Source organism: Paramisgurnus dabryanus, chromosome 1 (genome assembly GCF_030506205.2).
Source record: "Paramisgurnus dabryanus chromosome 1, PD_genome_1.1, whole genome shotgun sequence".
Lineage (NCBI taxonomy): Eukaryota > Metazoa > Chordata > Actinopteri > Cypriniformes > Cobitidae > Paramisgurnus > Paramisgurnus dabryanus.
The window spans coordinates 60,063,919-60,091,693 of NC_133337.1; the positions used below are offsets into that span (position 1 = coordinate 60,063,919).

At 37.8% G+C, this 27,775-nt stretch overlaps 1 protein-coding gene across 5 annotated transcripts in view; it reads right to left on the minus strand.

Moving 5' to 3' along the window:
• The window catches only part of ccser2b (coiled-coil serine-rich protein 2b), a 158,837-nt gene that overhangs the window by 102,083 nt on the left and 28,979 nt on the right, over positions 1–27,775 (minus strand). For 4 of the 5 annotated variants that reach the window (XM_065242655.1, XM_065242653.1, XM_065242658.2 and 1 more), the window contains exons 4-6: positions 6,181–6,280; positions 2,370–2,514; positions 42–198 (exon numbers count right to left, since the gene is read on the minus strand). In XM_065242655.1, the coding sequence (XP_065098727.1) occupies positions 42–198; positions 2,370–2,514; positions 6,181–6,280 (402 nt within the window). The remainder of the gene's footprint in view (positions 1–41; positions 199–2,369; positions 2,515–6,180; positions 6,281–27,775) is intronic. The other variant, XM_065242656.1, reaches the window with a different exon arrangement.

Genomic DNA, 27,775 nt, shown 5'->3' on the forward strand with positions numbered 1-27,775 from the left:
CATAAAAGGTTATACTTGCACAGCATGTGTATGGGTCTTACCTGAAGCAGTGTCTTTAACTGAAGCAGCTGTACTTTGACAGAGGAGCAGTCCTGAGCCATGTGGGTCAACGTCAACTCATCCAGCATCACATGGTCCGACCCCGACCTCTCCAACCCCTCTCCCTGACACCCGTCAAACGACTGCAAAATGTCACTCCTGCAGGCCAGGCAGAGAGAAAGAGATCAGAAAACATCTACCAGGTCAGCCAGAGGCCTCAACCTGTAAAATAAAGCTTTAGAAAGGTCAAAAAATGAGGAGCTGTCTAAACAAAGCCATGTTTCACAGAGTCTCCCAGAGTCTCGGTGGCATGAATATGATGGTCTGTTGAGGAGGTGCCTTTCTGAAGAACAGAGATACAGAAGAAGTGTCAGGAGAGAGGCTGAGTTTATTGGAATGAGATGATGGCGTATGAAGGCTAGCTTTCAATGAAGAATAATGTTGTCGGTTTAAGTCTCAAGGCTGGCAGGTTGCGACTGAGGTGTCACTTGCGACCTTTATTTAAAGTTGTTTCAGCTATTGCGCAAAGGTTGATATCCGCCTCACGCAACTCTGCATAAAGCCTCTCCCCCAGTACACGTCTGGATTCGGGTTTCGTGTACAAACAATCGTTTGATGATTGGTTCCTTTAACTGGAAGGTGGGACCTCCGTAACGATGTTGAGCGTGTGTCAGGATTTGTCTGTAGTAATTGCAGCATCCACAAGATGGCAACACCAAAGATGGACCACTGCTTTTACAAAGTTGTCAATGAACATTTTAACCGGACAGTGATATGCACTTTAGCTGATTTGCTGACAGTCATTAGACCAGGGGTGTCAAACATGCGGCCCGCCGGCCGGATACGGCCCGCAAAGGTGTCCAATCCGGCCCGTGTGATGATTTATACAGTATTATTAAATATTAAATACATATTTTAAAAACCCTTTTAGGCGGGTGTCTAGTTCGTTTTTAATATGAGAGACTTGCGGAAAGTAGCAAAACGCGGAACATAGACTAAACATGGTGCCCAAAAATCTTGCCGTTTTATTGTTACCGCTTCGCTAAAGATCCACTGATTCCGGTGATCCACTTCGTGTTTTCTCGCCCGCTCCGCAGCATCTCTGTGTCCACTCTCTGCCTGGAGAGCGAAGACGACCGTTTCCAAAGTTCGTTGCATTAACAGGTAGATTCATTACATTATATCAGTTGTTAAACCGCAGAATTAGTAATTTGTAAGTATGTTTATGTATTTCTTCCGGTAATGATTTGTTGTCAGTGTTCAAAAAGTGCTAACATCTTAGCAAGCTAACAAAAACAAAATATCCACATTCTTATTAACGTTACAATGCTTGTCTAATCGATTTAATGTTCCCGATCAGATCTAAGTTAATATAAACACTAAATTTGCTGTTGTTGGCACACTTTGTAGACAAAAAATACAAAAAACACCAATGCCTTCACAAAATAACGACAGAGAACGGAAAGAGAGGCTTTTAGCAGCAGTTCAACATTGCAAACATGGATTCAAAGCTCCCATCAAGCCAGCAGGTAAATCATATTGAATATTTAGCAGATTGTCACACTTTAATTCTTATTATATTTCCCATTATAATCACTTGTCTAAGTTGATGCTAGTAATATAATACATAATATTTATAATACTTTATTAAAACCATAATAATAGTACCACCAACCATAATGCCATTTTTGGTTTGGGCCACTGCCCCATCTAGCATTTTCTAAATGACTGTTCTCATTACAAATATATTCCAAAGAAAAGTGAATGGTTTATAAATAATTTTGGCATTAAGGCAAAAGAAGTTAAATTAAAGCTTTTCAACCTATAAGGCCAGTGGGTTTTGTACAGATGTAAATTGTGTGTATAGTATGTACAGTATGAGTGTGAGCTTATGAAAATGTAGTTTTCACAGAGCTGTGTGTTTCTCTGGTTTTTTGCTAAACAAACTAATTAATTGGTTTGTTAAGTTAATTTTAACACAATTATCAGCAGCACACTAAGGTTTAAAAAAATTATCCGGCCCGCACTTCATGGCGTTATTTACCATCCGGCCCACAGCCTAAAATGAGTTTGACACCCCTGCATTAGACAAACAATTATTAGGCATTTTGATGAGTGTTTGTTCAGTCGTAACTGAACTATTAAATAACTATTAAAGTTATTTATCTCACACGTGGTCAAATAAAGTATGTTCAAAAGGCTTGCATAATCAACGGTGTGTGAAACGTAATGCCACAGAATTCAAGAATACAGTTTGTAGCATGACAAATACTGACATTATATTTACAACAATCCGACGAAATGACATATTGCATCGATAATAACGTTACCTGCTTTCACGGCAGAACTGATCAAGTCTGCTCCAGCGCTGATGTTGTCTCCTCCCCTGGTTTGGATGGCCTACTTTCTCAGAGCCTTCATATGGTGACAACCCATCAGTGTCTGCCACAAGAATGTCAAGAACTTGTTTTTCACCTTTTAACCGAAGAAAATATGATTTGTGTTTGCCTTTGCAAAATTCATTGCTACTAGGGTGCTAGGCAGCTGCTATGATTTTAATATTTCCCTCACATTATTATCTGGCCTATAAAAATCGTACATCTAATCACTTAGGACACTTGCGCACATTTACTCAACAAACTGCTTAATTTGAAAGTATCATTTATGTTTAAACTAGCACAAACAACGTGGGATGAGTTACATGCTAAAGTATAATATGTGGGATTAGCCTTGCAGTTTGATACATAAATATCTGTATGAGAAAATAATTGCAAACCATGAACATTTACACACCTCTGCAGACAGAACTATTCTTGGGTCTCTATTCCACATTTATATTTCCACATTAAGTGAAGAACGAATAAGACATTGAAACGAATAAAAGCTTATAACTCTGCGTGAAGTGTAAAACTCATCTCAAACCACAGAATGACATTAAATAGCTCATTCTCTCTCATAGCGAGACATCAGGAGATCGGTACGATGGTACTGATATGCAGCACTCTTATCTTCAGTAAAATTGAACAGCCACTCAGATGCACTGCGAGTCTAATAGCAAAATAAAATGAAACCCCTCAGATGTGCTAAGCATTACCATACTACACACAAACAGCAGCTCCACGCAGTAAAGAGACGAGAAACAACTGTGAACCAGGCTCACTAAATGACATCTGGAAGCACAGCTCTGAGGACAAATCTAAATTACCCACTTTCCCGGCACACACATATTTAAAGCAGATTTACAGAAAAGAAAATATACAACTCAATGCAATGATGTATGGTAGCACTTTCTATGAAGCCTGCATTTATAATGCATTATAGCAGAATTATGATTATAATGCTTGCATAATGGCCTTGTCCAATCAATAATCATAACAACAGTTACAATACATTACTACACTTAAATGTGTGGTTAGAACTTTTAAACCTTACTAAAAAGATGATGATTATTAACAAATGATGAACTTCACAGTAGAGGTCTTCTCGGGTCCAAAGAAATGTACCCGACCCGAAATGACCCGAATCACTTCATACCCGAACCCGACGTGCATAAATAAAATTTTTTTAAAGAAAGACCCGACCCGAGACAAACCCGAGAAAATTAGACCCGAGTCCGCCCCGAACTAGTGAACATTTTTTTAACCCGACTGGAACCGAATGTAAACGGCACTGACGTGTGTGCATTCTGCAGACCCACGCGCAGCAGTCAGACAGAAAGAAACTCCGGTGGCCTTGCAACCAATTTGGCGAGCTGCTCCATTCGTTTTACTTTGTTATCTGACGACGACACCAACGTAACCGCTAAAATGTACATTTATAATTGACTGACATGTTTGTCTCAACGAAAATGAACCTTCCGACAACCACACAATGTCGCAAGCGCTCTTGGCAAACAGATGAGAGGTTTGAAAAGCACATTGACGCACACAGGCGAGAGAGTTCGGGTCTTCTCGGGTCCGTTCAGAAAAAACACATTCATTTTTAAATTACCCGAGACCCGATGCCGCTATTATTGTACCCGACCCGTGTCCGAGGCACATGTGAAACTTTTAGACCCGAACCCGATCGGGTCTCGGGTCGGACCTCGGGTTTTTGGATCTAAGTGGACCCGTGAAGACCTCTACTTCACAGTTCCCATAGTTGTAAGTTATGTAATTTTAAGTTTTATATGACACATTTGCTTTGTAGTTTTATTGCAATAGGTAGACAATAAAATGATGTTTTTCGTTTTGTGGCTCCTGTACAGGTTGTCAATTCAGCAGAAAAGTTTGCCATGAGTTCGGCTTCCTATAGTTTACAGACAGGAGGTGAGCACACGTGAACGCGCCGATGACGTATGGTGTCTGCATGGACTAGCTGCGGGTGGGCATTCACATTACTCTTACGGTTGAGGGACAAAAAAGGCAACGTTCGTTCAGACCGAGATCTATGATTGGTTGAACATTTTTTGGTCCTACGCCTTTCACAGATGACATAAATTTCTACAAATACATTTAAACAATGTAACATAGTGATTGCTATCAGGATGTGAGGAGACTTTTAACCAGCATAACTAAAAATGTTTCAGGATCAAATGTGTTACCCTACCTTTAAAGACAGGGTAGCTGATTTGATCCCAAATTTTTTTTAAGTTATGCTTGTTGAAAGTCTTCTCATATCCTGATAGGAATAACTATGTTAAAGTGTCTACATTTATTTATGTCATTTGTGAAACTCGGACCTTATGCAATAATTGGATGCATGCTATTTTTTCTCCTCCCTGTTCACGCAGACATCATACATCATCAGTACGTTCACGTCCCCTCTGTAAACAGAGGGAGAATGGCAGGCAAACAAACTTTCCTGCTGAATTGACAACCTGCACAGGAGCCACAAAATATTTTTTGAAACAACAATAACAACAACAAAAACTGTCTGGATCAGCAAAGAGCAAAAACCCGAATTAACATGGGAAACTTTACTGCTATTTTGGTAATGTTATTCACTTTGTACTGCAAAGTTTTCTCACTGGTAAATGAGACATAAATGGGCTTCTGGTCTGTGCATGTTCATGTGTTTTAAAGGAAGCATGACTTTGGATGGCGAATTGAATAGAATGTGGGATTGTGATTTCAGTGCTAGTAGGCTAAAGTTAGCATTACACCCTGTCTTTAATAAGGCCATGTCAAAGATTAAATTGAAATTGAAATCCAACGTTGATGCTCCTAATCTCATAATTACATTGTCAGACTTTAGTCTAGATTACATAGGCAGTGTCTGTGAATTTAACAAAGTAACAGATCTACTAGAGACTAGACAAAGACATTGTAAAATGCTGCCTTTTTACGTACAACATACGGTTTTAAGTAAGGCATTATGAACGCATTACACTGCAGTAAGGATATCCTTAACACACTCTGCATTAAACTGCAATAAAGGTGCTGCACGATGCTATAAAGGAACCATTTTTGACTGAAGGGTGCCATAAAGAACTATTCGGTTATTTGTAGTGCTAAAATGTTTTTTTTTTTTAGATTATAAAAAGGTTTAAAAGAAATGGTTTTTCTAAGAACCTTTGACTGAATGTTTCTTTGAGGAACCAAAATTGTTTCTTCTATGGCATCGCTGTGAAGCACATTAAAAGAACCTTTATTTTAAAAAGTGCAATGCATTATAATCACAGGCTTAATAGAAAGTGTCAGTGTGTTTTTTGTTATTTTATAAACAGTAATATACTTAAACCCTACATTAAATGGGGCATACAGTGTTATTGGTAAAAAGGAAAAGTAAGGGACTGAACTGCATTACTCAACTTCCATGAACATAGTACACAAACATTGTTGTGAATTCCACTTAAAAGCTTAGGTGGGTATGCATTCATTTTCTCTTTTAAGTATACATGTCCTGTGTTTGACTTGCAGTTGGTTTTATCTTTTTTATTAAAGTGATAAATTATTGTGCTTTTCCTCATGTTTTCCATGCAATGACAATACAACACATGCAGTAAGAATAGTGTTGTTGTATAATTAGCCAGTGTTGTTGTGTGAGTTTTTAATTGTAAAAGAAAAAAGTAGTGACATGGGTACTAGGTTTATATTACTAGTATATGTTATAGATAATAAAGATTTTAAGTAATGCATGTTATATACTTATATAACTTACCGCTACGTAAGGATGCATCTTCAGACAGGTCCAAATCCAGCATGAGGTCATCTTCCTCCAGGTCACATGACTCCACATTCTCAAGGTTATTGAGAATGTCCTTAAAATTTAAAGAAAGAGGGAGAAATGGAAAGAGAGAGAGAGAGAGAGAGACAGAGACAGAGAGACAGAGAGAGAGACTAAGTCAAGACTAGAGGCATGATCTTGTCACACAACAGCAGACTTCAATTCTCAAATTTGAACTCAAGCTGCAAAGCGGCAAAACACAATATTGCCAGCAGTAACTTCAGGTTTGATTCTTTATGGCCAATGCCCTTAATGAAAAAAAGACACAGAGCTGCTTCATTTCACTGTCAGTCAAGACATTTGTAACAACAACCAACGCTACAGGACATACACTTTTCACATTGCAAAGACTACTTGCTTTAGCTATCTGACAGTTATAGGTTTTCAATTTACTTTAACAAAATCAAACCAAGGTTTGAAAAAGAAAAACAACTGGTCCAACAAACATTTTTATATAAGCAATAATATAACATCATTAAAAAGAGAACATTTCTTAGTATTCTTCTCTTTTATCCCTGAAGGTTTGTGCTAAACTTCTTTGAAACAGCCTTTTAGAGAAAGGGCTCTAAAATAGGGGATGCATTTGTAAATGGCAAAACACATTTGTTTACAAATACTTGTAAATGCGTAAACTAATTAGAGACCTTGGCTGTCTTTCTTTGAAAACCTCAAAATTTGATCAAATTAACAGAGACACCAAAATGATAAATGTATGACATATGGGACAATTAAATGTATACTTGAAACGTTTATCTGATTGATACAGTGTGTGCATACATGTGAGATGCTAAAAAATATATCAGAGTAATTTCCTTAACAAATATTGTGTGGATGACGTTTGCCTATTTTTCACATTAGACTTTCTAGTCACATGCTATGTTGTAAGTGCATACTGTATGTACATATCCTGTTATGTTCAAGGCTGCTTTTAAATGTCAAGCATTGTGTGAAAAGCTATACAAACAACCAATACGACTTTGAATTGAACGTTATCAGAGATATCATTTTCTTAAATTGAGAAATAGCCATTAAAACGGTCTACAAAGAAGATATGGAAAAGTGGTTTGGGAAGTAAATAATGCATAGGCAAAACAACAAAGAAATTATTTAGCTCTTTATATTATGCAATGGAGGTCCACACAGAGAAGGAAGGCCTCTGAAATCAGCAGCCAATCACAGCACTGGAATGGGAAAATCACCAAATTGCAAACTGCCCCAGCCCGCAGGTCATTTGCGGCCTCCCACAAAATGTTGTGTTTTTTATGTTAAAATAGCTCTGCGGGCCTCAGACAAGATGTCCATTTCAGAAATGGCCCCAAGCCAGTTTGAGTTTGAGACCCCTTCTCTAAATATATAGTGTGTCTAAAGTGGTGTGTTCAAACTCCGTAGTATGATGACCAGGAATACAATAGCCCAGTTGTCTCTTCTTACTGTTTCCTTAAATAGACATCTTTTCCTCCTCTCTCTGTATACTTTACTTCTGTGTTCACTGCATGCTACTTCTGACCAATTGAAAAGCAGTTTAGACAATACATTTAAAGACACTTCTGGCCAACAAGGTGTATGTTTCACACGACTGCATTTTGTTTCATTTCAACTGCATGGTTCGAACCAAAGCAAACCAAAAGTGTTGTGTGAAAAGAAACCAAAATGGCTAAGAATGCTACAATGTATAATTTTCAGTCCTTGGTCCAGACCAAATAAACCAAACTAACGATGTGAAAGCCCCATAAAAGGAACAAAAGTACGTCCTATTAGCAGACACCCATTTAGTGCCTCCCATGATGAGAAACAACATATACACCTGTTCTGAGTCTCCAGCTATGTTGAACTACAGATCAACCAGGTTCCCCCTGCAGAGACTGTAACACTACATCCCCAACTCCTAAGTTCTCACCCCAGACAGACAAAAGACAATTTAACAATTTTACAAAATTGGCTCTGAGGGACAGGAGACAATAACAGACACATCTGCAGCAGGGTTGAGCTCTGGCAAGGCAAGCTCTAAAGGAAAGATTTCACAATACTTTTTAACAAATAAATCTTTGTAGGTGTGAGCAAAAATGTGCCGTTTTAGGTGTGTCCCTTAAAATGCAAATGAGTTGATATCTGCATTAAATGGCAGTGCAGTGATTGGATAGTGCAGATTAAGGGGTGGTATTATCCCCTTCTGACATCACAAGGAGAGCCAAATTTCAATTACCTATTTTTTTACATGCTCGCAATGGTTTACCAAAACTAAGTTACTGGGTTGTTCTTTATCATATTGTCTAGGAGGTTAATACAAGCACTGGGGACCCTATAGCACTTAAACATGGAAAAAGTCATATTTTTATGACATGTCCCCTTCAATATTTTTACAAGTTACTTTTACAAGCCAGAATCTCATAAAATTCACTTTTAACTATTTAACAAAACTAGTGTACATACTAAATATAAGGCAACTACATGTACTAAATATGGTTTAGAATGCAACCAAAATTCTTCAGATGGTGTTCTGAGGTAAAATGATGATCTGACACACATTTCAGTAGATGTTTGATGGTTAAAGTGGCAAACTACATAACTGGTAGTCAGGGGAGTGTCAAAAAATATTGGGGTATTGGGGAATTTTGTTAATGCAAGACATTTTGGCATCAGAGACTTTAGACTCCAAAGGTAAACAATGGAATATTTTGTTAAAAATTTTAAAAATATAAACATTATCCCCCAATTACTGACATTTTATATACATTTTGAAAAAAAAATGAAAATAAAACCAAAACTAAACCCTGAGATATGGGATTCTTTTATGGATGCATATTGAATTCTTTAAAATGCTTTTGTAACCTTTGCATACAAACCAAAGGGCACAGACCACAGAGCCCTTTTTTGATATTTTGTTTTCAATATAATGTGTCGTTTTCTGCATAAATCTAATGTTGGAACATTTTATTTTAACAACTGAATGAATAATAACATTTATGAATAAACAAGTACAGTATAAGCAGAAAACACATTTAAAATAAGCATGGGTTTATTCAAGATGAGAAGCACTACATTGAAAGCGGAAGAAAGACAACTGATGCGTATCCAAGCAAAGAACACTTATCGTACCTGAAAGAAACCACCCTCTCCTCTGCACTCATCTTTTCTGAGAGGGCTTAGTCCCAGCTGAGAACCTTTGGTTAAATGACTTTTCCCCATGACCGACCCCCATCTACCCATGGCATGACAATAAAGCAATACATATAGACGGTTTCAGCAGTAACAACATAAACAAGCGGCTGTCGCGGTCCGCACGTAACTTCCGGTAAAATCCGATAAGAATAAATAACAACAAAGTTCTTTAAACGTAGTTTATTTATATAACAAGCAAAAAAAAAAACACATAGATTAACTAGGAAACCAAAACATATGTTATTTTCGACGAGGCATTTGTTCAAGAGATCAGTTTAGCAACTAGTCAGACCATTAAAAAAACGAAACCGGAAGTAAGGTTCGGATCCAGACGTGTGTCACGTGCGTCCGATGAAACCGTCTATATTGAACAGTCGATTTGGAAAACTGTGCGAGATACAACTAGAGTTTTCCTAAAACAAACTGAAGAGCGAATTCACCAACACACATGCCAGGTTTGTGGTCAACATTTTAGTACAGGTGCAAAAACCTGCATCTAACCATCTGCAATCCAAAATCCATACCCTGTGCTCTTACAGTATACAGTAGCACTGCACCATGTGTATTTATCAAGTCAATGTCATTATGATTCCTTTTAGTGCAAACAAATTAGGCTTGTATCACAAAAGTCAGCGCTATTTGCATGATGTAATTAATGTAGCTAATCTGTTGTGTGTGTTTGCACAGATACCGGGCCGATATCTTTGGATAAATCTTATTGTTAACCAGCCGCTAAAGCAAACAATGCATACAGGTGCATACCCAGGCTATCAGAGAGTGCATATGTATTGACTTATTTCCCCACGGACCGTCTTTTGGTTAATAAGGCAAAGCCACCCAAGTCCAAGGAACGGCTTGGATTTATTTCCTTTAATTGGCAAGGAACATGTCGTCCTCGGACTGCCTGCAGACTGGAATATTCTGGTTTATGCTTTAACTTACACACTGTGCTTTGCTCTTTTGTGTTTTTCTTAATATCGGCAGTTCAGAACAGTGCTCAGACAAAACTATTTGGCCTCCACACTCAAACCAAAAACATTCAAACTGGAATATTTTTTAAAAAGGGTCTACCCTAATATTTTTGTCAAAGCGGTCTACCAGCTTCTTAATAACGTAATCAGTTTACAATCCTAAAATGGAACACAGTTGGCTATACTCAGACACACCGAAAAATGTCTCCTTTTGACTCCACCAGCTGCACAAACTGTTAGTCTTGGGAATCTAGTTCTTAATGCCACGTATCCTCCAACTCATACGATTGCTTTGGTCATTTGTCCATTACACCAAGTATGACCAATAGATGCATTTACTAAATTAGCACCTCTACCATCAGCAGGTGAAACTTATTATATTAGGCTATAAAATGATATTGTAGGGGGTAATTTTGCTATGATGACATGTACTGGGATAAGATTTTCAATTTAAACCAACAGGATTAATTGTATGTTATTATACATTACACTATTCAGGCATTTAGGGCAAATAATGTACCCATTTATTTATTATATGATATAAACACAGCATACAAAACAGTCACAACTTTTTAAAAATGAACTTCAAATATTCCGATTTAGTGTACCGAGGTCAAACGATCGATTTATTTGAAGAAAAGATGCAAAAGTGATGACAATCCGCTGTAAATATCAGATTCGGTGTAGACTGATTCAAAAAATGCCGCCAAAAGAAGTGATGATATGTCATTTAAGATTGTGAAAAGGCATTGGCTCTCGTGTGTCTCGTGACGATCATTACGTTAGTTAAGAATGCGAAGCGCTATTGGCTCTTGTGACCGACTACGTCATGCTGGTTTATGTTTGAATGAGATCTGACTGTGCGTTTTGATCACAGAGTTCTTCATATAAAGTAATCGTATGGCTTCAGTTCGCAAGGTTTGCAATGCAAATTGTTTGTAATTCTTTTATACTGTTTTATGCAATAAATACCTGATTGTACTTTTACTTGCATGTTGTGTTTTCAGAGGTGTAAAGTACTTGAGTAATTTTACTTGATTACTGTACTTAAGTATTATTTTTGGGGATTTTTACTTTACTTGAGTACAATTAAAAATCAGTACTTTTACTTTTACTTGATTACATTTTTTTAAGAAAAAAAAAGTACTTTTTACTCCTTACAATTTTATTTACAGTCAAAAAGTACTTCTATTTTAGAGATCTATTTTCCCTTGCTCTATCAAACCAATTGAATTGCGCTGATGGCCAGTTTAATTTAAATGTTATTTATTCTGGAGCCTTTGGACCACACTAAGGAATTGGCCAACAGGTTATCTAAAGATGAAAATTTTTTCGCTTCTTTGAAACCGACAACACATGAAGTGTGACATGTTCTCTGCTGTTAGCAGCCTCTATCAAGACTAAGACCTTGTTCACACTGTCAGTCCAAATCTGATTTTGGTGGATATCTGATTTGACAGACTCACTGTCCACATTGTGTATCACAACTGTTAGGATCCGATCTGTGCTTCTTGTAGCCGTTTCCCGGATTATCTGCACTGTTTCCATGGCAATGACGTCGTGCTGGCACGGCAATCTGCCTCGACGTCTGACGTGTTTTATGTGCTCTGACAGCATGACGTAACCGAAAAGCTACACAAATGCGATCAGGGCGGTCAGACTAAAATGGATTTCCGAAGCGGCGATTTGAAAAGGATTTCAAACCATCTCTGGATGTAGCCTGAAACGGATTAGAATAAAAAAGATTTCATGTGGTTTTTAGCCGTTCACACGCTCTGAATGTGATTGGATTCCTATCGGATATGCACCAAAATTTTGGATTTGGACTAACAGTGTGAACAATGCCTAATACACCTCTTCCTGCATCGGCTGCCTGTAAGAGCCTTGATAGAGCTTGAAATTTAAGTTAAATTCGAGGTTTTACAATTTTGAGTAGCATGTTGCATATTGAAATTCATTGTCATTGTCACGGATCTCCGCATTTTTCTGTGTCTTTGTACCCCAGACTTTCTTTTCCATGTCAGTTTCACGTATTACCCAATTGTTTTTCCTATTTTCTTACCATTTTCACATGGGTTTGGTGTTAGAATGACTTTCTGTAACATAAAATGACATCCAAACCCAACTCTTAACCCTAACGTAAGGCGACAATTGTTTAAAAGTCTGGAAAAACTAGACACGGATAAATTAGCACAAAATTCTGTGACTATACCACGGAACTTTGAGATCATGTTGTAAAATTAGGTAGTAGTCTTATAGTTTGATAATGAAATACAATTAAATACAAACAGTTGTAAAGGATAAAACCTTGTATGTGGTTCATTCACTTCATGTTTTTAAAGATTAAAAGCTTAAACATGAATCTTTCGTTTTCATTCTTCCTGGTACTTTTACTTTTTTAATACTCAAGTACAATTTTAATGTGGTACTTTTTAACTTCTACTCAAGTATAATTCTGGCCAGATACTTTTACTTTTAATTAGGGATGTCCCGATCCGATCACGTGATCGGAAATCGGCCCCTATCACGTGGTTTCAGACTCGATCGGAATCGGACGTTACCTCCCGATCAGGACTCGGATACATATGCAAGGTTTAAAATCCATTAAATTCTCGCTCTGCTCCGCGCCAGTGTACGCGCTGCGCTGGTGCGTGTGAACTGAAGAGAATAGGCTTGTTCAACTTCATCCGGCTGCTGGTTCTTGTGGTGCTGCATGACGTCAAAGTTCCGCAGCAAACTCCTCCGTATGATTTCGCAGATCACTCTCGCGGTAGTTTGACGTCACCCGGCTGTCGATTGTTGCGGCGCCGCATGAAGTCGAACAAGCCCATTGACGTGCTTTCATTCATAGGCTTCACACTCGTGCGTGCAAGGAACCCACGACAAAACCGCGTTTTTACCGCTCATTTAAACGACGCGTTGATCGTTATTGTCAACATGTGCTCAGACGCAGTTCCGCGTCTCACTCAGAACCTCAAGAACGCGCATTCGCGCAGGATCATTTGAAATTACTGTAGAGATGAGCGAGAGAGAGAGAAAGAGAGGTAAGAATGGTGCCCATGTCGAAAAAACTTAATAGAAGTCTAGAAACAAAGTATTAAAGTATGTATAGCCATGTCACTCATCTCATTACAAAATGTTAACTAGATAACTGGATACAACTGATTGTATAGTTTAATAAAATAATGTATTTTGATTATACAAATAAATTACAACCTAACTATAGTGATTGTTTAACTAACTGCTGACCAGCTTAGGGAATCTCTATGGCTAATTTATAAGACATATTGCTGAATCAGTATGTTGTTTTTCTTGTTAATTGAGTCTTTTTGGGTAGTCTATCTTATGCCTAGAATTAGTCAAGGAGGTTGATTCTTATAACTTCCTTCAAAGTTTGATCAATTGTGCATAATGACATGTGCACCAAATGCATATAGGGTGTCAGACTCATAGATTTGCATTATTTAAAGTTCAGGTTTTAATGTTTGGGTCAACCTGTGGCACAGCTTTAAAGCTGAAAGTTATAAAATCCTATCAGAGATACAAAATGTCATTGAAACACACCAGTGGCTTTGCTGTCATCAGGATTAAACATGTTACCCCTCGAACCCTCCCTCCCAACAGAGCCTCCCCACAAAACAAACCCCAATTTAACCCCTGAACATATATACTATATATTCATTATTTTTAACACATCTGTAGTTATGCACTGGCACAGAGTTAGACTCTTTTGACTCCACACAGAAACAGCAATGCGTGCTGCATGACATAAGGAGCATCCTGGTTCTGTTTTTTCGCTCTTTATTCTTTTTTTTATGTATTATAGAAGTATCGGATCGGGACTCGGTATCGGCAGATACTCAAAATCAAATGACTCGGACTCGGACTCGAGGGCAAAAAAACCTGATCGGGACATCCCTACTTTTAATTGAGTAAAATTTACACCTAGTACTTGTACTTTCACTTGAGTAACATTTTTGAGTACTTTTTTTTTACACCTACATATCTTTAAAACCATACATTTTTATGAATGTTTCTACATTTATAAATTCATAAAATTAAATGTTTCTAATCTGATGTATAAAGCAAAAACCTTAAAGCAACACCAAAGAGTTTTTTTTTACCTTAACATAACGTTTCCAAAAAAGTTTCAGTGGTTCATCCACTCAAAACAGGGTGAATGGCACTTTCACATTCGCTTTGCAGCCCTCTATCGTCCAAAACCGCACTAAAGAAGTTTCCAACCATCGGGTAGTGGTCCTGTAGTTCGAGTGAAAACTACAAAAACTTGCTTTACGGCAGACATACAATCCAATCAGAGCCAGCTATGCTGCAGTATTTACGACAGTGCTAATGAACAATTACGCTTGTAACCTGTAGGGGGAGCAAAGAGCAATAACTCTTTAGTGTTGTATAAAACGGAACAACTATGTAATCTCGGTAACTTGATGTTAAACTGCATGGCTGTAAAAACCTACAACATGAGAGGACTTGTTGAAAACTTCAATCTTTTCTCTTTGTGAACTGTTTTAAACTGTCCTTTTCTCCCTCCATTATCTACCATCAGGACGAGCCAATCCACTTCTGAATGGCACACATTCACATAGACAGTGCTTAAAGGACCGCAGGACATCACATAAGCACCTGGATGGACATCAAATGACAAATCCCACAAGGACAATAATAAAAACCAAAAAGCCCTCACCAAAGGACATCCGTCTGGAAAACAGCCAGGAAAGTCAAGATAACATATTTAAACTTCCAGAAACACCACAGACCCTCTCAGCACACACACTTTCCCCTTCTCCGACATCCTCACTGGATTGCTGTCAGCTTTTAATGACAAAGAACATAAATGTTATGATTTTGAATGAAACTTAGATGGCAGCTTTAGTGCAGATTAGCCATTTGTGCAGGTCTATTAGAGGTGGAGGAATAGTTGCTGTATTTATAGATCTGCCTAAACATTTCACTGCTATTAAGGACACAGAACTATCTAACCATTTGTGTAGTTTTTGATTTACAGACAAAAAGCAATATACACGGATGTATTTGGGCCATATAGAATTTACATTAGGTAACATTAAAAAGATCCTGTGTCCACCAGAGCGTTTAAATGTGGCTGATCATTTTAGTTGCTATAATCCTTTGTTTTGTTTATCAGACTGTATAATGCGGCGATTGGTTGCCGTAGTGTTTGTCTTCCCCTCCTCCACTGTGATTGGATGACAGAGTAAAAAGTGACATTGACATTCTCAGCATTTTACTAAAAGTTGAACTTTTTTCAACTCTTTGAGCCCAGTTAAAACTGGGAGTGCTCAATGCAGAGCATGGAAAGAATGCTGATACGTACTCAGGATAAAAACTCACCGCCTCGTTAGCTGCCACCGGTTTTTAAAAATCCAGGGCTTTAATTGGAAACAACTGAAAGGTATGCTGGCATCAGGAAAAAACACTTTGGTAGACACAGGACACAGAAAATTATGCATTGCAGAGATCTGGATATCAAAGGGTTTGCTAAGCTGGAATTCTGTAAGAAAAAACACTGCAGATGTACTTTATATTTATGTAGGTTCAAGACATACACTGTAAAAAGATTCCGTAGAATTTACAGTATTACTGGCAGCTGGATGCCAGTAACTTACTGTAGATTTAAATTTATGTTAATTACCTGCAACAGTTTGTTCAAAGTTAAATGAAAATTAAACATTAGCAAGTCTGTATCTTTACAGAATAAAACTAAAATAACAGCCTCAAGCAAAGCATTCTGGGAAACAAAATCTGAAGGAAAAACCCAGAAAAAGGTTGATGAGGATTTTTGGTTCCCAGAATGCTTTGCATGAGGCTGTTATTTTATATTTTTATTCTGTAAGACAAAGACTTGTTAATGTTTAATGTTCATTTAACTTTGAACAAACTGTTGTCAGTAAATAACATAAATTTAAATTTACAGTAAGTTACTGGCATCCAGCTGCCAGTAATACTGTAATTTCTACGGAATCTTTTTACAGTGTAAAGGTATTAGTAATAATTCTTAAATTCTGAGATTACAGTGATCATGTGGCCATACTTTTTTAGCAGTTAAAACCCTGCCATTTTACTTATTACCCCACAACTGAAATAATGACTTTTAAAGAAAACCAAAGCTATAATTACAAAAAATAACCATTTCAATAAAAAAAAATTTGTACTTGAACTTGTGGTCTTCTTTCTCTACTTATTCTGCTTAAATTCCACCATGTAAATAGGGAATCTGCCATTTAGAAAGCGCAGAGACTCTGGTTTATTGCACGCTATGCCCAAAACACACCCATTATTCATGAAGAGAATAGGGTCAACTCATTTAGACCATGCGCAGGGCACGCCGACCCTTTTTCCCAATCGTTAAACTAGCAAAAGTGAATTCGGACACCCACAAATACACTTGTGCTGTGCACTTTAGACCATGCACTTAGATTATTAAAACAGGTCCCCAGTGACTGATAGCCACACAACTTTTTGAAGTTTTTGATCTAGCATTTGTTTAAAGGACAAGTTTGGTATTTTACACTTAAAGCCCTGTTTTCAGATTGTTTATGATGAAATAGAACGGTTTTGACTGAAATTTGGACATATGATGCTGGCATGAGAATTTTCGGGTGTTTGTTGTTTCACCTCCCACCTCTACAATGGCTGCATATGCACTGGAACAATCCTTCCTAAAATGCATTAAACTTTCGTTTACAAAGACGTGAAACTCACCGAGTGGTTAGGGGTGTTCACTGATATGCTCACACAAAAATCGCTGCAAAAGATGCTTTCCAACAGGTGTTTTACCATTCGTTGTAAACTTGTGAACCTATTTTTCCAAACGCCTCACACCCCGTTGAGAGCTTGAATAATAGACACTCTAGCCCAGTTGGTGGCAATAATCCACCTTTGCCAATTGCAAGAATAAAACAACTCCATTTCCGTTTCCGGCGGCGGAAACCGAAAATTCTCGGGCCAGCAGCATATGTCCAAATTTCAGTCAAAACTGTTCTATTTTATCATAAACAATCTGAAAACAGGGCTTAAAGTGTAAAATACCGAACTAGTCCTTTAATCTGGGCTTTAACATTCGCCCTATTAACAAAAAAGACTACGCTCACAAAAATGCTGAGTTGTTTTTAACCAACAGCTGGTTTCAGACTGGAAAGAACCCATTGTTAAGTAATAAACAAACCTATGAACAACCTAGAACAAACCAAGCGTTTTTTGGAATTTATTAGTCTTAAATGTCTTATGTTTTTAAAATTGTCTGTAAAATGCATATAAAATAGGACAGCAGTCTATTAAATCCTCCCTATCCTCAGAAGTCTCATCTGTGGGACCAAACCAGAGAACAGAAATGATGACCTTGCCAGCAGAAACCAAATAAGAAACCTTTCAGCATTTACAGACAATACATCATTATCTGCTGTCTTTCTTTGGGAGATTCTCTCTCTCAAGCTCTCAGAGCAGTCTTGTTTTTCTCTGCTCAAGACACAGGAAGTGTTACATCGATGAACTTTACTGTCGGTGCACCATTTTTGGCCTTTTTAGTCTTTTAGACAGTCATTTGCCATTTCATGGTGTATTTTTCATTAAAGCAACAAAAGGGACATTTCTCATATAGCCTTCAAATCGAGGCCTTCACACAATAGTCTTTTTGAAGCCATGTTTGAAAGGAACGCAGCCTTTTAAACACGACCCAGATGTGATGGCCTCTATTCAAACACACTACCTCACTCATCCAATTACCTTGCTCATTGGTTACACCAAGGATGGATGGTTTTCCGTGTCCAGTTTGTAATAACCGAGTACGTCTCAGTCAACTATGTAGGTTGTATACTATAGAGACAGAGCGCCGATATGCAAATTTGAAAACCACGCCCACCGGGGGGGAAAACAATCCAACCGTCTCCATTGACTTTGTATTGCGAGAGGCTGCCTCCTTGTCATTTCTGGCTTATAACAAAAAACAGAATAATGCCTAAAAGCTGCTGTGTGACAATATGTACAGCTAACAAGCCAAAGAACCCAGAAATAAGTTTTTATAAGCTGTCGAGCCGTAAAACCCAGCTTTTAAGGAGAATAAAGTGGATCGCCGACTATGTTTCCCCCTAGTGGACGCAGTTCTACTAATAGAAGTACTATGAAAAGTTGCCTGTTTCCACTTTTGTTTCTTTAAACGCTCGTTTTATGAGGTCGACAGCTTAAAAAAAACTTATTTCTGGGTTTTTTGGCTTTTTAGCTGTACACCTTGTCACACAGCAGCTTTTATGTATTATTCTGTTTTTAATTTTAATTTTTAATCTGTAAATATGTTTTTATAAGCTGTCGACCCCAAAAACGAGCGTTTAAAGACACATAAATGGAAACAGGCAACTTTTCATAGTACTCATATTAGTAGAACTGCGTCCACTAGGGACTTTTTCTCCTTAAAAGCTGTGTTTTACGGCTCGATAGCTTATAAAAACTTATTTCTGGGATCTTTGGCTTGTTAGCTGTACATACTGTCACACAGCAGTTTTTAGGCATTATTCTGTTTTTTGTTATAAGCCAGAAATGACAAGGAGGCAGCCTCTCGCAATACAAAGTCAATGGAGACGGTTGGATTGTTTTCCCCCCCGGTGGGCGTGGTTTTCAGGTTATGACGCGCGGCGCTCTGTCTCTATAAACAGAGCATCCAAAAAGTCTTTTTTTATAAATGCCACCGACTGTTTAACCTAAAGGGATAGTTCACCCAGAGTTTCTTTATTTGTTGAACACAAACAAAGATATTTTGAAAAATGATGGTAAGCACAAAGTTGACTGTCCATTGACTGTCATAGTAGGAAAAAAATAATAATGTGGAAGTCAGTGGGTACCGTCAACTTTGTGTTTACGATCATTTATCATAATGCCTTTAAGCTATAAATTTTATTAACATGCATGCTTCCTTGGCACCGAACCCACAACCTTGGCACTGCTACTGTAATGCAATGCTCAACCAAACTAAAGGAACTGATTATCAAAGCCAGCAGTTTTCTCCATCCTCCACAATCCAGCACTATTAACCCCCAGAGTCTTCAATACAGAATTTAGGGCAATAAACACAACCCTTATGGAAATTAACCATGGTAGAATGTGTCTAGAATGTGTTTGTAAGTTTCAGCTTAAAGTCGCCATGAAAAAAAATAAAAAAACTGTAATAGGTTTTGAAATATTGTGGTGGTATTGCTTTTTTACAAATGACTTATCTGTGAGCTTTATTATTTTTTTGTAATTAATGTGCCCCCATAAACTTTAATAACAAATGCCTCCCCTCCTCATCTTTACTTCCAGTCAAATGGTATGGCGAGTGGGCGGAGTCCGGGAGAAGATTGCTGCTATTAGCAATTAGCAACACGACCCAACTTCAAGTTATCCAATCAAATCTCCATGGACAAATCCAGCCCTGCCTTACTTCATTTCAGAAGCCGGTTTCACTTAGATCATCACCATCAACATCACCACATGGAAAATAAGAAAATTTTAATGAAAGTGTAATATCTTTTTTGATTTTGACCCAAGTCCCGTTTGTTTGCATGGAGATAACCGGGTTTATGACTTGTACTGCAGCCAGCCACCAGGGGGCGATCAAAGAGCCAGCAGCTTCACTTTTCAGGACGTATGATGCACACCTGATTTAAATGCAAATGAGTTAGTTTCTCAATCCCTAACCAACTGATCTTATTTCTGTGAATACAGTCTGAGACAATAGTACTTTTAGCCGCATTAGCACCACAAACACATTTGGAATAGCTTCATTAACCAGTCCGTCACTGGTTATGGCCGTGGCTTTGCTTGTGTGACGTCACATTAACAAAAGACTCAAAACAGCATGTTTGATGAGACTGCTTTGGTTTAATGTGAAGTAAAAATAAGGATAGGGTGGATTTTTTTTCATTGTAGGGTTGTTGTGTTCACACACCTCCAACACACATTTATGTCCAACACCTTGTAAAAGTGGATTTGCATAATATGTGCCCTGTTATACGGTTTAAACCAAAACAACCATAGTTAAACCATGGTATTGCTACAAATGCGATGATTAAACCATGGTTACTTTAGTAAAATCATGGTTTTGCATATGGTAAGACAACTCCGGGACGGATGTCGTGTGCTGTCTGGGTAATTTCATAAGGGTAGATGAAAAACGTATTTACTAACCCAGCCTGTTGGATTTTTTAGCACAAATATGTTCTTGTTTTTTTGTGTGTGTGTGTGTGTGTGTGTGTGTGTGTGTGTGTGTGTGTGTGTGTGTGTGTGTGTGTGTGTGTGTGTGTGTGTGTGTGTGTGTGTGTGTGTGTGTGTGTGTGTGTGTGTAGTTATGCTATTATAAGTCTTGGCAGCTACGCGAAGCAAACCAGAGAATACGATAAAGCTGATGGACTATTACAGAGAAGAAAAAATAAATCAATCAAGTTTTTAGAAGCAGAGGGAGATAAGGACGTCTCTCATCAATATTTCAGAGGGGTCCATGTGCCACTGGCGTGTGACAGCCTTAACGCACTGTATTAAAATTCTGTTGCGCTCCAGGCGATGGTCTCGGAGAGGGAGACCAAACAAAAGAAAACCGGCAGAGAGGATGAAAACAAGACTAATCAAGTATAATGCCTGTTGTTTTAAGCTCATCAATTCTTTGTTAACATAGCCATTTTAAACAGTCAATGATTTAATGAAGGACAGAATCAGCTTTATCCATTATGCAGGCCTAATGGTAAAGAATTACAGCCGACTCAAATGCCCGAAAAACAATGTTGATTAAAATCAGATCAACCAGTAAGCAGAGAACCTACATTTTTTACCTTTTGCTCCACCTCTAAGCTCTTTGGTCAACAAACAAGTAACCCAACTTTTATGCCCTTGCCTGAGCCATAAAACCTAGTTGGTAGACCAGCTGAAATGTGTTTTTTTTGCCCCCTATTGAATCAGAATGAATTAGCATTTTGCTCTTGTTGAACAATAATAGTTAGCCAATTGGTTTCACTTTTTAGCTTGATTCTGCAATCTTCTAAAACGCGGACTTGATTTAAGATGGTAGTCAAATGTAGGACAAGTGTTAGTCCAATAAACGAGAGGACAGTAAAGAGTGAGAAGTAGAACAAGTAGAGGGGGAACAATTACAGCAACCGAAAACTAGATAATCAGATCAGACGAAACAAGACAAGGTTACCCAGAAGGAGGCCACATGTCGTCCTCACTCCACATGATGGCTGTTGAAGATGTAGAGGAAGCTGAAGGATAATGGAATTGTCAAGTAGCATCAGTAAAGTGAAGAGGTAGGTCAGGACCATTATGGCATGTGATCAGATCAGAGCTCAAGTAACTTCTCATGGTAGACAGCCACTACAACGTCAACCAACCCGCAAGAGCATCATTCACCAAAAATAGCACAAAGAGTGTTTTAAAAGCCCCCAAAAATGTAAATTCCGCCATAACGTATTCAGCCTCATGTCAGTCTTAACCTAGCTATGTTTCTGAGTGTAACACAAAATGAAAAGAAAATGGTCCATATACATATTACATAACACGTAAAGAAGATTTTTATTCTTTAAACTGAAGTCCTTAAATATAAATGCTATTCTATCACGCAGACAGACAAACAGACAGAAAGACAAACAGTCAGATGATAACATTTTCTGTCATTTTCGGTGCTTAAAGCCATTGGAGTAGAGTAAGTCATGTAGTTTGAAGTGGAAACTTTCACATATGTGTGAATTACAAAGAAATACACATTCTCTCCTCACTGTTCTCTATTTGCTGTATTTATAAGGAGAGTTGGGCAGTCTAAATGGTTGTTTAGCATGGCTTCTAAAACTGCTATATGCAGCATCATTGGCTCAGCTCGGTCTGGTCCCTTATGCCCTGTAAATATTGTTCATTTAGCACAATTCCTGATGCTGGAGTCGTTTTAAGTGTATCCTAATGGCTCAAAACAAAGCTAAGCTCATCTTGCTAGCTAATGAACAACCCAGAGAGACTTCACAATGGGACAGAGAACAAATATCCCAGCTCTGAGGCACACGTCACAGAAAGAGCTGTAAAAAGACACAGTAGATGTTGTTTTCCATGTAATTAAGGTCTGGGGGTTGTGAGACTTATGTGAACGGAAATGAAAATAAAATAAAAAAGAAAACGGAAAGTTTAAAATGCTTTAAATTTACATTTGTTTTAGCTTTTGTCCATTTAAGTTCCCAATAAAGATGTAGTAAAGAGGGTTTCCAAAACTAAAATTCCATCACTTATGTTCCGGTATGTTCTAGTTAATCCCAGATTAGGATTTTTAGACATTATAATGCTAAAAAAGGCAATTTATGGTCAACAAAATATTTTAAAGATGAATGGTGTACAGCAGGGTTTCCCAAATCTTACCCTGGAGGGCCGGAGCACTGCATAGTTTAGCTCCAACCCTGATCAAACACACCTGAGCAAGCTTATAAAGTTCTTCATGATCACTAGATAATCACAGGTGGGTAAGTTTGATTAGGGTCGGGCCTAAACTCTGTACTGCTCCGGCCCTCCAGGGTAAGATTTGGGATATCCCTGGTGTACAGCATTGGTTCTCTATACTTTTTTCTCTTCAAGGCCTTCCTATTGCCCACAACAATATTTGAAGGCCCTTCCACTAGAGCTAGGCAAAAATGCGTATTTTATCAGTAAAGCCGGTTCAGTGATTAGCAGTAAATCGCCATCACCTGCTTTCAGATGAAGCGGCATCTCTACACAGCTGTGTCCGAAACCGCTCCCTATCCACTATATAGTGCACTATATCGGGTGTTCGCCATTTTGTAGTGTTGTCCAAAACCTGAGTGAACAACTTCATTCCCTACATTCGTTCAATACTTTTTACCCACAATGCATTCTGATTTTGAGGGTAAATTCGATGTACACTCGCTCACTGATATTTCCCATGATGCAACAGGAGACGAAGGTGTAAGTGGAATCAGATGAAGGATACTGACAGTAAACAAAAAAAAAAAAAAAAACAATTTACGATTATACACTTTTGTTAGTTCTTGTTGTCAGTTATTTTCTACTAAAAAATAATAAATAATTGTGATATCTTTTAATTAAAATCAAATACCTTTCTTTATTAAACAATAAATAAACAACAGTTGTTTTGTTCTCTTTATTATCAACTAATACACTAAACTTGATAAATGTGACAAACTGTAAGAAAGTAAACTTTATTGTTTCACAGTAGTACAATCAATAAAGCCACACGTGTAAGGGTTTATGACAAACCTCTGCGACAGCTCTCTGACGCATGGTATTTAAATCAGTGTCAGAAATCGCTCACTATATAGGGAATAGTGAATGAGTGAACGAGGGAGCGGTTTCAGACACAGCTAGAGCCGTATTTCATGGAGAAGCTAGGCAAATTTGCATACATTATCAGAGGTGATTTTCTACAATTATGAATGCGATTTTGCCTAGCTTCTTTGTAAAATACTTTAAAGTGCAGCAGATTTGAGTAAATGGAGTGAAAACGAAAGGAGAACTGGAGTAAAAAGGCCTTATAAATGAAAACCTTGTATATCGGTAACACTAAATTTGACGTGTGTGTATATACTAAAGTATATTTTTAAACTCTAAAGTGTTAAGATTCTTTTGATCACTAATTTTATTTGATTAGATTGAGGCCTAGTCCACATGGACACGTGTATTTTTTATAACCAGAGTTTTTCCTCCAAAAAATCCCATCCACACATGCTAGGTTTAAAAGAAATTTCCATCCTCATGTAAAAAAAGCAAAAGCACGCTATCAAGCACGGTCAAGACTCAAGCATGTCATGCCAGCAGGCGGCAATATAACCCAAATCATAAAGCCATCTTGGCCAATCAGAACGTTGCAAGGCAAAAACCCCGGTTTTACTGTCTACACGACAACACTGCAACCGGCGTTTCTTAAAATACTCACCCTGGCAGGGTTTTTTAAAAATGTTTCAGTGCACTGATACTGCGTTTTCGTGTGGACGAACGTCCGAACCGCGTAAAAAAGTCACGGTTATAAAAATACCCGTGTCCATGTGGACTAGGCCTGAAAATGCCTGGAGCACTGGGGTAAAAATCTTCTGAAAAAAACTGCACTTGATGATAGCACATTGTGTTAAAAGTTGACAGTTAAAAAAAAAGTATGCAAACAACCTAAATTTTGAATTAGGTTCTAAAGGGTTGGGTGCTTATATGTACCATTTAGGTAGATAATATGTATACATTTGTACCTTTGAGGTACTTATATGCATACTTAAGTACCAACATGTACTTCTGAGTACTAATATGTAGTCTTTTAAGTGCAATAGTGACAGCTAGGGAAAATGTTTTAATTGTTTTTCTGACAGTGGATGACTATTCACTTGTGCCGCCATGTCACTACAAATGTGGTATGACATTACGATCACAAATCTCAATTCTCTCCAAAAAAGTGTCTATATCCTTCCATCTCTCCAATTCTGTTCTTATAATGGTAGCCTAGCAGGAACCGTCTCTGTGTAAATGTTTTAAAATTGGTTTTACTGATCGTTTTTGTTTTCCTAAACATTTCAAAAGGTATCTTTGCTGCCCCCATCAGCTCTAAAGCAGCATTGCCATTCATGTGAAGTGTCAAGGTAAAGAGTTCACCTGATGCAAACTTAATGTTGCATTAGGTGAACTCTTTACATTGACACTACATGAATGTATTTTAAGATTTTCTTGGTGATATAGTATTAAAGATTTCTGTTAGCAAAGCCAGTTCAGATTTTACAAAAAAAAAAAAGAAATACATGCTCTCCTAAAGTATTCAGTGCCATAGGACACTTAAATGACATTTGGCAAACAACAACATCAGACGTTTCTTGAGAAAGCTGCGTCGGGCCAAAATGACTAGACAATGCTGAGAATGTTGGCTTAAAAGCTTATACAACCAGACTGAAAGCAAGAGATACGGGACAAATGAAAGAGGGACCAAAAAGTGAGATATGAGAATGTCGTTTTATCTCATGACATTTACAGTAATGCATACCAATTCATACATTCTAGACCAACACTGCCCCCTAGTGGAGCAGAATCATTTCACACTCTAAAAGAAAAGCTCATCCAATAATAATTGATAATTGTTTCAAACCCATCTTGGAAAACTAGACTTTCTTTCTTTCGTGTGACTTTTTGAATATGCCATTAGATCTCATCTTGCATAAAATTAAGGAGAATTTGGACTACAGACAAGGTGAAAGGTTTCATCTACTAACAATTTAAGATTTTTCTTCATTCCTCACACAAAGCTGTAGAATAACTTCAGAAGATTTGAAATATTAAAATAAATTGTTAAGGTCATTTTTGGAGCTTCATAGCCATGGTAGTCATTCACACTCATTGCATGCAAAGATAAAGAGTATACTTTTTCTTTTATTGCCCAAGTCATATGGATTTTGAACAACATGCAGAAGTAATAATAAATAAAAACAGCATCTTAATTTTCCTGGAGACGTGCTGGGAAGGCACCTTTTCGGTCTGAACAATTTAATTAATTGATTTAATTAATTAGTCTCAATTACCATCAAAACTTACAAGCAAGTGCGAAATGTACAACACATGATACAATTAGCAGCCTCCGTGTCTACACCAATACAGATAACCAAATAATAATGTAAACCCAACAAGTGACATCACTTTGGAACAAAGTTCTATGACTTTTATAATCCTCTGCTCAGCATAATGTGAATCACACAGCAGGTACAGACATACAGGGACACTGGGTCAGCTGTACTGTCTGAACAAATACACATAGGCAGTGGGCAGGAAATCATCCTTTTTGACTCAGCCAATCAGAGGAGGAGCACTGATATCTCAGCGTGACAGACGTTCCATCAAGACAAAATGGAGAGGAGAGAGAAGGAAACAGCGTCGCTCTGAGTCTGCTCGCTTGGCTGGATACAGGGTAGCTTCTATGCCTTGGTGTGACACATTTTGGTGTGCAAGTGTGTGTGTTTGGTTGTTTGCTGAATTTGCTAATTAACTTCTATTTGATAAAAGATTCTCCAAAACTGATTGTGCCTTGGGAAAAATGACAACCTCATTAATTTTGATATGCGGGCCATTGTGTTGAAGAGGTATCACATGTTTCCCAAAGACCTGCCAATGACATTTTAATGGTTTATGTTTTGTACTGTATTTTACATCATACTCAACCTGCTATATGACTTTAGGCTTAAAAAAGAAGGGGTGGTCGAGCTTTAATTTCCAGATGATTTTAAAGTTTGATTTAATCTTCAGTGACACTGCTGGCTGCAAATTTGTTTGAAAGTTAATTTTAAATGGGAGACTTTTAATTGGTATTCTCTGTGGCATATAATAGGAACTTTACATTATATGAATCACATCATCTTAGTTAAAATGAAATAAATGTTTTGTATTCCAGATGTCCACAATTAAGACAACATTTTAACTTCCACTTTGTGCAAATTAAACTTTTTTTGCTGTATGTAGGTTTTTGTCTGTACTAAATAAAACAAATACTATATTATATTCATAGATATTTAGGAAAATAAGTTTACGTATCTGTTTCTTTAAAAAACAATGCTGTAGCCAGTTATTCTCTTTTTAAAATGCGCCTTCCGGACCTGAATGTCTGTTTTTGTTTTGTGATTTTGCCCACTGCCAATTAAATTTACCCAATAGTGTATTTGGACAGCTCGGTTGGCAGTTATCATGGCTGCTTTAATGGTCCATAAATGCAACCTCTGGTGGACGCAACCTCTGAAATGAGCTGCAGATTGAGGTACTGTAAAATCCATATGAAGGAGTTTGTAATTAGAAAAAAAAAATGACCAGATAAATGTATGCTTTCCATTGTCAAATTTGCTCCTGTATGTGTCTGGCAACCCGAGTGGGGTCTCCAATATTTTGAATAAGACTTTAGAATTTAGACTGCGATACCGAGTTCACCGAGGGATATGAGGCTGATTCACATTCACAATTTCAAGTGTTCTGTTACTTATAAGGGGAACATTGCTTAAAGGTGTGCGTGCACACGGTTTTATAAGTCTGAATATTTTTTGGCATACACCAATTTTAGCTTTTTCAAGGTCAATAAAGTCCAGGTAGGAACAGGTGGCTTGCAAAAGGTGTAAAAGAGTCCATCTGTCTTAGCCACTCCTGACAGAGAAATACACCATCAGCTTCTCATAACCCTAATTCACACCCTGACAAAGCACAGCAGGCACTGGATTTTAGTGCCATACATTCCCTTCAGTTAGACAACTCACATGGGCTATGAAGGATCTTTAATCAAAACTGTCTTAGGCTTCAGTCACACCAAAAGCGCTTTAAACGCTTGCAAACGCAAGGCGCGACGCACTGCCTTTTTTAAAAAAAGAGCAGTGCGACGCGGC